General features: G+C 36.5%; 1 protein-coding gene and 1 pseudogene across 1 annotated transcript; one reads left to right on the forward strand and one right to left on the reverse strand.

Annotated features, from left to right (window-relative positions):
* Positions 1–681: 681 nt before the first annotated feature.
* LOC147793425 (uncharacterized) lies at positions 682–1,449 on the reverse strand. Its single transcript, XM_087121072.1, has one exon. It carries the CDS (start codon positions 1,447–1,449, stop codon positions 682–684), a length of 768 nt encoding a protein of 255 aa, XP_086977198.1.
* A 5,032-nt stretch (positions 1,450–6,481) lies between these two features.
* On the forward strand, positions 6,482–8,310 carry LOC111788911 (uncharacterized; annotated as a pseudogene).
* The last annotated feature ends 5,040 nt before the right edge of the window (positions 8,311–13,350 follow it).

The following is a 13,350-nucleotide window of genomic DNA, read 5'->3' on the forward strand; positions in this document are numbered from 1 at the left end:
GCTCGGTTTCGGTGACTCTATTTCGACGTAGCCGACATATTTGGCTCGTATTTGAGTTATTCGAACTTTTGGGACTTGTTCTTATTGTTTTAGACCATTTCAAAGTAGTTTTTATATTTTCGGGAGCAATTGAGTGAGTATGACCTCATCTTGGTCCATCTAAGTTACCTTTTGGCTAAAAGTTGAATTAGTTGACACCGTTGGATGAATTAAATTGTATATCATGCCATAACTTGATGACATGGGTTTACATAGGTGAAATTGAAATTTAAGGAGCGGTTTTGAACCAGCTTTAGGATTATCTTGTAACTTCGACTCAGGCCAGCTATATAAGTGGTTCTACTGTTGGCATGGTTGGATGAATTGAATGATGTTGGCATGGTTGGATGAAGGATATAAAGGTCGTCGGATTTAGAGCAAAGCTTTTTCCTTTCATTTTGACATTGAACAAGTTTTTGCCACTAGAATCTCTGATCACACACTGCTTATTCTCAAACAACACTTTATATCCTTTATCAAGTAACTGACCAACGCTTAAGTGACTTTGATCAATTTTAGGTACAAATAAAACATCTAGACTAAATTTTATACCTTCATAGCTTGTTATAACTATTGTGTCTTTTCCCTTGACTTCCAAGTGTTCACCATTGCCAATTCTCACTCTCTTAACTTCAGTGTCTCTTAATTCCTTAAAAACTCCTTGTCATATGTCATGTGATTTGTGCACCCACTGTCAATCAACCAACTCTCGCTTGATTCTGTGCCTGAGGAGCAAGTGACCACAAACAATTGATCTTCTTCTTCTTGAATAGTTACCTGTGCATCTACTTCTTTCACCTGACCTTTGACTTTATAGATCACAGCTTCATGTCCAAGTTGATTGCATTTGGAACATCTGGCGTTAGGTCTTCTCCAACACTTGTATGGTGGATGACCTTTCTTCTCACAATGGCGGCAAGGTGGATAGGATTTTTTGAAACCTCCTTTTTCCTTCTGATAATTGGCAGATGAATCTTTATTTGTCGATTGGTTTTTGAAATTTTTCTTATTTTTATACCTGTGGTTGTCTTGATGCTTAACAGGTAAGACAACTTCAATCACCCCTTCTTGCCTCATAGATCTCCTTTGCTCTTGTTTTTGTAAACCATTCAAGAGCTTTGTAAAAGAAATCTTTGACAGGTCTTTAGTGTTCTCCAGAGTAATAATGGTGGCTTCAAACTTCTCTAGAACAGTGACCAACAACTTTTCAACGATCCTGGAATCATTTAACACAAAACCAAGCAATTTCACTTTGTTGGCAATGCTGAGAAGTCTGTCAGAGTACTCTTTCACCGACTCAGACTCCTTCATCTTCTGCAACTCAAAATCCCTAATCAAACACAGGACTTTCATTCCACTAATTCTCTCATCTTCTTCATATTCAGCCTTGATTGCTGTTTTAAGGGACATTATTCGCATGAAGATCATTTGAGATATAGCTGCAAATAGGCAAGCTTTTGCCTTTGTTTTTCTTGTCTTCTTTTCCTTCTATGCTTTGATTTGTGGAAGTGGAGGAACCTTGTAATCATCTTCTACTGCTTCTCAAAGATCCAAAGCCTCCAGATATGTCTCCTTACGAACTGCCCACATTTGATAATTGTCTCCATCGAAGACTAGTGGTGCAACAGCTGAAAAACATGATTCCCATTCCATTTGATCTCAAAGATTTCTTAAGAAGACAACTCTGATACCAATTGTTAGTGAAAGAGTGAGTGATTGAATGGTTAATGAGAAGATTGTATTATGAAGAGCAAGAATGCTCTATATATACGGATAATATAGAAAGATATTAAAAATTCTACCTAAAAATCTGCCTAAAATCTGGTAACAAAGTAGTAAACAAATCAAAAACTAAATCAAATCAAAACTAAATCAACTCCTAACTATAAGGAGTTTTAATCAGATACTAACTGACAGCAATTTAAACAAACATGTGATTTTTAACCGACGCCCTTCTCATGTTAGCAGAGAAGGACTCGGAAAAAGTAACATGGGAGACGTTGCAAACAATGCATGTGGGTATGGAACGTGTTAAGGAAGCAAAAGTGCAGACCTTAGAGTGAGTTCGAGGCTATCCACATGAAGGACGGAAATCAATAGACGTTTTTTCCATGAAGTTGATGACGATCGTTAGTGGCATCCATTTGTTAGGCAGCAAGGTGGATGAGATCTCAATCGTTAAGAAGTTCCTTCATGTTATTCCCCTAAGATCGATGTAGATTCTTACCTCCATCAAGCAGTTTGACAACCTCAAGAACATATCAGTTGAGGTGGTCGTTGGTTGTCTTAAGGTCCATGAGGAGAGACTTCGTGGCTATGAAGACAAAGAGGAGGAGAAACACCTCTTACTCGCACATGAGGAGTGGATATGCATGAACAAAAAGAATGATGCGGCTGACTCTTCTTTTTTAGGTACAAGGGAACGTGATAACCATAATAAGGAAAATAGAGGTCGTGGACGTGGTCGCGGACATGGCCGAGGACGTGGTGGCAAAGGAGGCTATGACAATATTGACAAACCCATGACAATGGCAACCCTATGAAGGACAAGAGTATGATCAAATGTTACTCTTGAGGAGAATATGGACACTATGTGGTAGAGTGCCTCAAGTAGAAGTGTGATGAGGAGTCACATAATCGCCTATACAAGATCCATCCATCCTCTCTATTGACGACACTTGCAGACCCAACTTGGTTATGACATGGAAGACTTGGGCACGTGAACTTTTAGGCGCTCAAAATGACGAGAGAGAAGAAGATGACCTAGTTTTCATACACCCGAACTAGTTATGTGAAATTTGCCTTGTTTTCAAACAAGCAAGGCTGCGATTCCCAAATCAAATCAGTTTTTGTGCTAAGCGACCACTACAACTAGCTCATGCAGATTCATGTGGCCTAATCAACCCATCGTCGATTGTTGGTTGCAAGTATTTTCTTTTACTTTTTGACGATTATAGCAGTTGGATTTGAGTGTATATGTTCGAAGAAAAAGGAGAGCATTATGTGTGTTCTAGAAGTTCAAAAGACTCATTGAATATGAATATGATCACAAGCTGAAAATCTTGCATACCGACCAAGGTGGCGCATTCTTATCCCAGAATTTCTCAACGTTTTGCGAAGAGGAAGGTATCAAGTATCAACTTACCGCACCATACACTCCACAAAAAAATGAAGTGTCGAAGCATGGTTCGGCAAGGCACCTCACTTCGAATACCTAAGATTGTTCAGTTGTACATCACATATTAAGCCAGTAAAGCCATACATCAAAAAACTTGATGAAAGAAGACAAAAGATAGTGTACTTTGGCATAGAGAATGAGAAGACACAGAGGCTGTATTATTCGTAATATGAGAAAATTTATGTAAGTAGAGATGTCATAGTTGAAGAAGAGAAGAAGTGAGATTGTGCAGCGTTGACGACAACAAGCAAACTGTTATAGAATTCACCTAGAAAGTGTACTGACAAATCCACACATGTCATCATTGATGACATTGAAAGGCGTGATGAATTCTCTAAAACAAGAGAGCTCAAGCGAGAGCACATGAGGATCCATAATAGAGGATGTACCAAAGAAGTTTCGTTCTCTTGCTGAAATTTATGCGAATACACTTGAAGAAGAATTGGAACCCGACGAGTTAGTGTTGCTCGCAGGTGAGGAGCCGACATCTTACCGTGATGCAGCAACTGAGACAATATGGCAAGAGACTGTGATAAGAACAAGATGTGGGCACTGACTAATGTACATCCCAGACACAATCCCATCGGTTTGAAGTAGGTGTTTAAGTTGAAGAAGAATAGTGAAGGAAATGTCAGCAAGCATAAAGCAAGACTCGTGGTGAAGGGATATGTGCAATGATAAGGAGTTGATTTTGTGGAAGTTTTCGCGTCTGTGGTTAGACTAGATACGATAAGGTTGATTCTTGCCCTTACAGCTCAACATGGGTGGGAGGTCCATCACTTATGATACTGTGAGTCCGACCAAAAGGAATTCATATCTAGTCTCTTCTTCTGTCCTAAGAAAGCTTTGAGAGTCTCTAGTTGCTTACCCTACCCTTATGCCTCTTTATATCTATCACAATAGCTATTCACAATATTGTGATATAATTTGATAAAGCTTGGGCCACTTCAAAGCCTTAAATCTTGTCTCTAAGACCCTAGATAAAACTGTCAATCTTTTTTTTTATCTATATTTGCAAACTCATGAAGCAAATTGGGAAAAGTTGTTTAACTCGAGGTCATACTCATTGATTGTTCTATCACCTTGCTTCATATCTAAATATGTAGTATGGTTGTTATATGTTGTGACAACGAGATAGGGGCCATGTCATAGCACCTCCATCGACACTGAGCATGCATTGTGCGCTTTTCAACCAGAAATATGTTTCACCCTTCAACATGTTAGTGGTCTAGTGCACCTGGAACTGGTATGGGCATTTCATATACTACAAGGTCATCTTTATTGCCTCCAACCATGCTTCAATGGCTACTAGATCTACCTTTCCATCGTCAAAGAAGGGTGAGTTGTAGATTTTCAAATCCCTCAAGGTCACTGGATTCAACTTTTGTCCCTCTAATTTAGTCTAGCTATCTATTGTGGTTGTCATAAACAACTGCATGGACTCTAGGGTGAAAGTACTGGTAGGTTGTGCTAGTGGCACGTCCTGGGTAAGCGCTGGTACTTGAGGGATCTCTCTTGATACCTCCAAAGGTTAGTTGTCTTAACTTCTAGGACTTTCACTATGGTGCCATCTGCAACCATTATCCTGCCCCTCTTAGTCACTAGTCTGCCAATTGAAATCCTTCTCTCTTGGAATCCATGATATCTCAAAAGATAATTAACCTACTCTCCCTTGCATCTCAATCAACTGCGAAAGAATATTTCAATGATCAACATTAAATTATGGCCGGTAGGTTCTATCTCATGAAACTCAATCATATTTTAAACTCAATCGGGGTTTGGAAGTTATTCACCTATTCTGGCACGTGGATCTACTATATGACTTATTTGAGTTATGTGGTGAACCAACTTCTCTATTCTTTAGACTTAGCTAACTACATTACCTTAGAAGTGAATCGTTAGTCTATTCAGCAGGAAGCGTGACCTTATCATAATCATCTCATAAATGATAATATGTATTATCTCTCCTAAACATCATCTGTGTGAGGATAGTTTGCAACCCTTGCACAAGACTATAAATTCACACTAAATCCGGGGGAGCGATCCTGTGTGTTGATAAACTACAAAGTCTACTTGTGTGGTCCATTGTCACACACGATAGAGGCACCAAAATCACCTCGACGCACTATCCTATACGACTGACCTAGGTTAAGCTTGAAGGTACAAGTTTCTGAATCCTATCGATGATGTTATTTCGCGCAAGTGCACCTCCTTTCGAACCCTCTTCAACGCATCTGCAAATAGAATTCGAGAATCTGATCACGATAATGTACTTTTTCTATTTTCTTTCAATATTCATATCTTTTTCTATATAACTTGATTAAACTGGATTCCTTCGTTAAAGTTGGAAGAACTTTAATCCAATTTTTCAATACAATTATCCTCATTCAATTTAGTAACTATGGAGAGTTGTTAGAACAAAATTTAAAATCGTACTGTTCTTAAGATTCAATCAAAACTCCGACTTCTAATCAATTTTTTTCATAGATTCCTTCCTGAGTTTTGTACTAAACTGTCTCACGTTGATTGGGGAGGAGAACAAACCACCATTTATAAGAGTGTAGAAATCTTCCCCTAGCAGACGAGTTTTAAAACTTTGAGGGCAAGCCCGAAAATGAAAGCCGAAAGAGGACAATATATGCTAGCGGTGGATCTGGGTCGTTACATAAACGACCTCATAATACCTTATAAACTAATTTCATAACTTATAACACTCAAGGCATACCGAATCTAAAATTTCAAAATCCTTACCCCTATATCTTTCCAATATTGTCTCTAAGGTTCTTAGATTCCTTCATGTGGTTCCTAAAATATGAGAAATCACATGCCACATACAAACAAAACACTAGCCTATAAAGAATAAAAAAATTGATGAAAAGGTCTCAACTTTAGTTGAACTTTTATATGTTTGGATATTGACATTTAGATTTGTTCTGTAGTTAATGAGGAGAGTGAAAAGGTTGCAGCAGGAGGTTGGAATTTAATGAAGATTTCTACTAGTTAAAATACTGCAGGCACCCCAATAATTGGGGCCTATCCAAATATGGGCATTTAGCCTTCGCAATATCATAATAATTTCCCGTATTAGCACTACGCTCATTTCATTGGCAAGCGAGCCCTTAAATTAATAATCTATAATGGGTTCTCTCAACCTTCCCTCCCTTCATTTCTTCTTATTATTATTATAATTTGATTTGCGGTTCTTCATCAGACCTGATACTCTAACACTGATTACGGAGTTCTTCGCCTCATTTTCAGGTAATCGATTTTAATACCCTAATGCCGTTTCTTTCTTTATCTGTGATGTTCTTTAGATTGAAAAGCTTTTCTGTGGATTTAAATGTGGTTTTGGAACTTTGATTTAGCAAATGGATTTCTGTTTGGATTGATTGATGTTGTTGGGAGAATTACTCGCTTGCGTTAGGGTTTAGATTACTGGAATTGATTGATTGATTGATAGATTGATTGATAGATTGATTGATAGATTGATTGATAGATTGAAGCAATTCAAAATCAGGGGAAAATAAGAACTACTATGCTTCTATTTGGATCCAAACAGGGCGTGAATTAGAGTATGAAATATTTGAAGGCATCCATGATTCCCGGGGGGGTTTCTTATGGAAGTGGTGACTGGCAAGGATCTATGAGGGTTCCTTATCAACACCCACAATATCATGATAGTAGTCGATATCAATCTTCGGTTCGTGGCAGCTTTCCATTGACAATGGGAAGCTTGCAACAGAGGGATCGTTGGATTGGACTTGGCGACTATGATAACAGGGAGAGGGGCAATGATATGACAAGCGATGAAGATGAGGAGGGGATCTATGTTCATAATGATGCTCGTAACGAGAAGAATGGATCGCAATGGCAGCGTGTGAAGTGGACGAACAAGATGGTGAAGCTCTTGATTACTGTTTTATCCTATATGGGAGAGGATTCTGGTTCTGGATGTGGAAGCTTAGGGACAAGGAGACTTGTAGTGTTACAAAAGAAGGGGAAGTGGAAATCGGTTTCGAAGATAATGGGCGAGCGAGGTTATCATGTTTCGCCCCAGTAATGTGAGGATAAATTTAATGATCTCAACAAAAGGTATAAGAGACTGAATGATATGCTCGGTAGGGGGACGTCCTGCAAAGTTGTCGAGAACCCTGCGGTTTTGGACGAGATAGATTATTTGAAAGCAAAGGAAAAGGATGATGTTAGGAAGATTCTAAACTCCAAGCATTTGTTCTATGAGGAGATGTGTTCTTATCATAATGGTAATAGACTGCATTTGCCTCATGAACCAGAATTGCTTCATTCTTTACAGTTGGTGCTCGATTTGTAACGAATCAAGTTGCAGCTGAAACTGATAGAATTTGTCAGTTACAACAGCTACGGATCGAGTCGCATTGTATTGAGTTAGAAGAGAAACGGGTTCGAATCGAAATAGGGAGATTGGAATTGGAGAACGAACGTATGAAGTGGGAGCGATTTAAGAAGAAACGAGAGCGGGAATTGGAAAATTTGAAGTTGGAAAATGAGAGGATGAGGCTTGAGAATGAACTCATAGCATCACAACTGAAGAAAAGGAGATGCTCTCATCTTCACAGGATTTGAACTCTGTTTTTGAAGAACTAAATATTCCCCTTGGAGTCTCCATTTCCAAAGCCATGTAGCGGCCCATATAGAGAGGCCCATATAGAGAGGCCCATATAGAGGCCCAACTGAATCGTTAAAAGAATGAAAAAACAGCCCAAGCTTTATCCTCTTATCCATTTGCATCTCTCAACATCAGAGAGGTTGACATCAGAGAGAGAGAGAGAGAGAGAGAGAGAGAGATACACAAATTCTTGGTCTTTATTTTGTTGTGTGGGCACATGGGGGGCCTCCCATAATGGGCTTTTTTTGGGGAATTGTTTGGGCCCACATGGGGGCCCATATACAAAATGTACCTCTTCTCTTAATTAACTTTGTACTTCTTTTTAATTGTTTACAATAAGTTAGTGGGTAATCATTATTTGATTAAGCTTAGAAGCTTTATGATTAGTATAGAATTAAGCATATATATATATTACACACAAAAAGCTTAGTACTTCATCATCACATGCTCTCATGTTCCAATGATGTCCACAATTGCAGCAATTCAATGTGTATGTGTTCTTTATTTAGATATTAAATAAAAAAAATTAAAAAAAAAAGGCATAATAATAATAATAATAATAATAATAATGTGAAAAGTGATAATTCAGCATTAAAAACACTATTAATGCAAGAAATCCTCAGCACATGCTTTTGATGACCCTTCTAATTTACTCTTTTCTTTCAACCCCACATTCACTTTTAAGTAAAGTACCATTTAAATTGTAATTTAATCAAACTTCACCCAGTAATATTCAAAATAGGTTACTTTTAGAATAGTAAAAAAAAAAAAAAAAAAAAAAAAGGTGGTATTTGAACCGTTTATGGTAAATTTGAAGGGCATTTTAGGTAATTTTAATAAGTACATGATGATTAAGAAAAAGAAAATTAGAGAATTAAAAAAAGTGGTTACCTTGAAAGCACTACTCTCTAAAAAGACCTTATATTATTATTATTATTATTATTATTATTATTATTCCAAGCTTATTCTAAAACCAAAGGTGCTTTTGAAAAGTACTTAATAAGTAAAAACGTGGGTAATTAAGTTATCCACATATTTGATATTGTTTTTTTTTTTTCTTAATTAAAAAATAAATTATAAATAATAAAAAAAATGTATAAAAAAAAAAAAAAAGAAAAAAAAAAGAAGAAGAATCATTATATTATAATGGGTGGAGTTCATAGTTAAGGTTATGTTAAGGGGAGTCTTGTTTTCACACCTCTGATGTCATGTCAGGATATTATATATATTATAAAAACAAAATGATTTAAGTAATAGCTAATATATATATTAAAAATAATAATTTGTGGACAAAATTTCACCCCTCCCTCAGCCCCCACAAAACAAGGAAAGAAAATGACGTGAATTTGAAACTAAAATTTTCACTCATACAAAAATATTTATTTATTTTCAGAATTTTAAATTTTAATTTCAATATAAAATTAAAAAAAAAAAAAAAAAAAAAAGAAAAAAAAAAAGGGGTTAATCCAGAAGATGCAAGTGACATTCACATCACATGCCCATGTGAACTAACCCACCCTTTTTGTGTTTCACAACTTGAGTCCTTTCATAATAAATAATTGGTAATTTTTATTTTAAAAATGATCCCAAACCTCCACATGATATTATCTGCGGTTAAAAAGTAAAATTGAAAGGTGAAAGTAAAAAACATAAGCAAACATGATGATTACAAATGTGGAAGTGGGTGTGTGAGATCCAATGTGGTTGTTCCACCTTTTTTTCTAAAATATAATAATAATAAAACTTAAAATTTGGAACCACCATACACATGGACACATGTGATTGGGTTGTAAAGACATTATGGGTGTTTGTTACTGTACACCCCACCTCATTCTATGCCATCCATATTCATGACCTTATAATAACATTAAAAATTACAAATATTTATTTATAAGATTCACATTTAGAGAGAGAAAAAGAAGAAAAGAAGAGAGAGAGAGAGTTGTGGAAGTAGGTGTTAGGCTGTAAATACAAAACAAGGTGGGGGCATAGTGGGGGGTACCCCCCATCTCTCTTCCACCTCTCTTACATAAGGCATCTATCCCTTCCCATATATATTATAATAATAATAGTAATACTTTCAAAATAAAGTTATGTCCTAATTATAAGGACCAAATACTTTGTAGTTATTATTATTATTATCTTTTTTTTTTTAAATGAAAATTCAGAATTAAAATAGAATATCTCAAACTATTATTATATTATTAATAATAATAACAATAATAAAATATTAGAAAAAGAAAATACTTTTCTTTCCTTGAAAGCAAATGGCAATAAATCACTCCACCGGTTGATTTTTATATACAAAGCCTTTTCTTTCTATTATTTATATATATTTTTATTTTTTACTTTTCTCATTTAGATAACATAGAGGAACATATTTTCCTATATAAAATATATAAAATTTAAATAATTAAGGTTACTATCGGTAACAGCCCAGATCCACCGCTAGCAGATATTGTCTTCTTTGGGCTTGCCCTTTCGAGCTGCCCTTAAGGTTTTAAAAGGCGTCTGAATTTCCACCCTCTTCAGGGTTTTTCCTTCCTCCAATCGATGTGTGACCGCTGTTCTCCTCCCCAACCAATGTGGGACATCACAGTCCACCTCCCTTCAGGGTCCAGCGTCCTCGCTGGCACTCTTTTCTTCCTCCACTCGATGTGGGACTACCCCCAAATCCACCTCCCTTTGGGGCCCAACGTCCTTACTGGCACATCGCCTCGTGTCTACCCTCTTTGACGAAGAGCAAGAAGGCTGGCACATCATCTGGTGTCTGACTCTAATATCATTTGTAATGGCCTAGATCCACCGCTGGCAAATATTATCCTCTTTAGGCTTTCCCTTTCAGGCTTCCCCTCAAGACTTTAAAACGCGTTTGCTAGGGAAAAGTTCCACACCCTTATAAATGGTGGTTCGTTCTCCTCCCAAACCAATGTGAGATATCACATTATAGTCCAACAAGCTTACATTTTGCAAAACATCAAATTAAATCAATATTTCGAGAACAAATATTATTTCACTATGAAGTGAAAATTTTAAAAACTCCCGACACGCAAAAGACTATTATTCGAATTTTAGGGACCAACTAAAAATTGAAGACATCGAATGATACCGTAAAATTTAGGGTTTAGTTGAGAAATGGTAAACTAATTGAAATTCTCGAAAAATTGAGTTGAATTGAACCAACACATATGACCGTCTTTGTGTTGAGTTTCTTTTTCTGGTTCCTAACCTAGACATCATGTGAAGAGAGTTATTAATGGAAGTTAAAGTTTTGAAGCTGAAAAAGTAGAGGGTAGTTAATAATTATTTACCTGATCAACCTAACAAAAGTGAATACTCTTTTCTTTTTATCTGTTGCAATCTGATAATTCAAAGAACAATCTATACACAGAATCTCTCAATGTCCCATCATTTTCTCAACAAAATTACAAGTGAAATAAATAGAATTTGAATCATGAATGAAAATTCTAAATCAATCCTGATTTTGTTTGCTGCCTATGACCTATAAATTTATTGTACATGGATAGCGATGGTCTATGCAAAATAATACACCTTCAAGGAGTTTGTTGCTAAATATTCAAGTAAGGTGGCTGATGATGGAGATGATGGGAGAAATAGTTAAACTTTTAACGATTTTGCAAGAAAGATTTTACCTTAAATATTATAGTGAGTTTGAACACGGGTAAAGACTGAGTTATTAGGTCATATAGATTCAATGGAATGGAGGACTTGAACGAGTAAAGTTTCACATTCAAATTGAAAAGTTGCTAGTCACATGGTTATGGAATGCATTAGCAAATATTTAATAAGATTTCTTGTCTCACGAACACAATAAAGATAGACATGTTTTATTGATTGTTTGTCAAATAATGAGAATTATGCTATGAGTTGCATGGGATCATTGTCAAATGTCGTTCATTACAAGAGTTAATTTAGACTATGGATTATGGATGGTTTTTTCAAGTTATGTGAGGTAGGGAATCAAGAAGAGTTCACTTAAACCAGGGTCTTTTGAGACAAGAGTCTTATCTACACATTTTCCAAATTTAACAACTTCTTTCATTAGCTATCAAATTTCATTGTTTCCAGCCATCATTGCTATGATTAGTTCTATGATCGAAATATTAAAATATTAAAATCATAAAACCAACAACTCAATCTAAAATTTAATATCAAAATTTTCATAAAACAATTCGTGTAAAATAATGACAAAAGAAAAAGGAGAAAACAAAGTCGAGAGCTACGGATCTAAAGTAAGACTTTGTTCCATCACTACCTCAATAGACTGTGTCACGGTCATGCTCCCGTAGTCGCATGCCCATAACATGTCAAACCCTTTATTTGCTTTCATGTTGCATTGTTTTACTATTGTAATGATTGTCGGGCGAAATCATGTCTAGGCCTGTCAGAAATAGATCGCCTCAAAATGTACCATACGGGAACCAAGTAGTCATCAAACCTCCACCGACCAAGTATTGTAATCTTTCCTGCCCACATGTTTTCAATGCAATTAAATTTTACAATGCTTAATTTCCACTTGTTTTCAACAATTTTCTTCAACCACATTTTCTAAAATCTTTTCTCTCAAAGCATGGCTCCGAGGCTCGACCATATGTCAGAATTGACCTCAAAGTTCGATTTTCACACAACTAACTTGTTCACTAGATTAGAACAAGCGCTGCACAGCCACTAATTCGCTACCTAGAAAGTCTGATTGTGACAAGTAGTATCAGAGCTTTGTTAGTTCCTAGTCCCATCAAAGACTGAAACGATGTCGACATCAAAACAGTTCGCTAAGTCGCACTTGTTAAGTTGCAAGTCGAGCGACTCACTGAGATCGAATATGACATGTCCTTCTTAAAAGAAATCTTTGACATCGTTCGCTTCCTCGAAGGATGAGTGCGACTTGAATGGAAAGGTCGATGGAATCGACACAATGGGCATTCTCCTGGATGGGTTGCCAATCAAAGAACTGATATTTAAGGGTTGACTCCCTAGGAGAAAGAGCTACATGGTCGAACAACTCAAAACGTGGAGGTAGCTTCGAGAGCCCTGTCGCACACATGGAAGGACATGTTGAAGAGATAGACATCACATAAAAGACTATGTTTAAACTCTTCAAGACAGTTTACTAAAGATTTCAGCACAACAATAGACGTCATCATGGCTAAAATGGCTGAAATGAACACCTGCGTGAACTTGACCATGTGGGACGTAGAACATCAAACTCAAGGTCACGCCCTAGTTGAGCTTAATAAGCTAAAGTTCCCGGAATACAAACCCTTTAAAGGTAGCCAGGATGCAAAAGAACTAAAAATTTCATCTTCGACGTCAAAAAGTACTTTAAAGTCACGAGGACTTGTTTAAAAGAGCTTAAGGTCACCCTAGTCACAATGCATCTTGTAGACGATGTAAAACTATGGTGGCGTTTGAAGGTAAATGACATTCAAAATGGGTTATGCACCATAAGCTCATGAAAATAACTCAA

The sequence above is a fragment of the Cucurbita pepo genome, chromosome 2 (genome assembly GCF_057944985.1).
Source record: "Cucurbita pepo subsp. pepo isolate OVF chromosome 2, ASM5794498v1, whole genome shotgun sequence".
NCBI classification, from domain to species: Eukaryota; Viridiplantae; Streptophyta; class Magnoliopsida; order Cucurbitales; family Cucurbitaceae; genus Cucurbita; species Cucurbita pepo.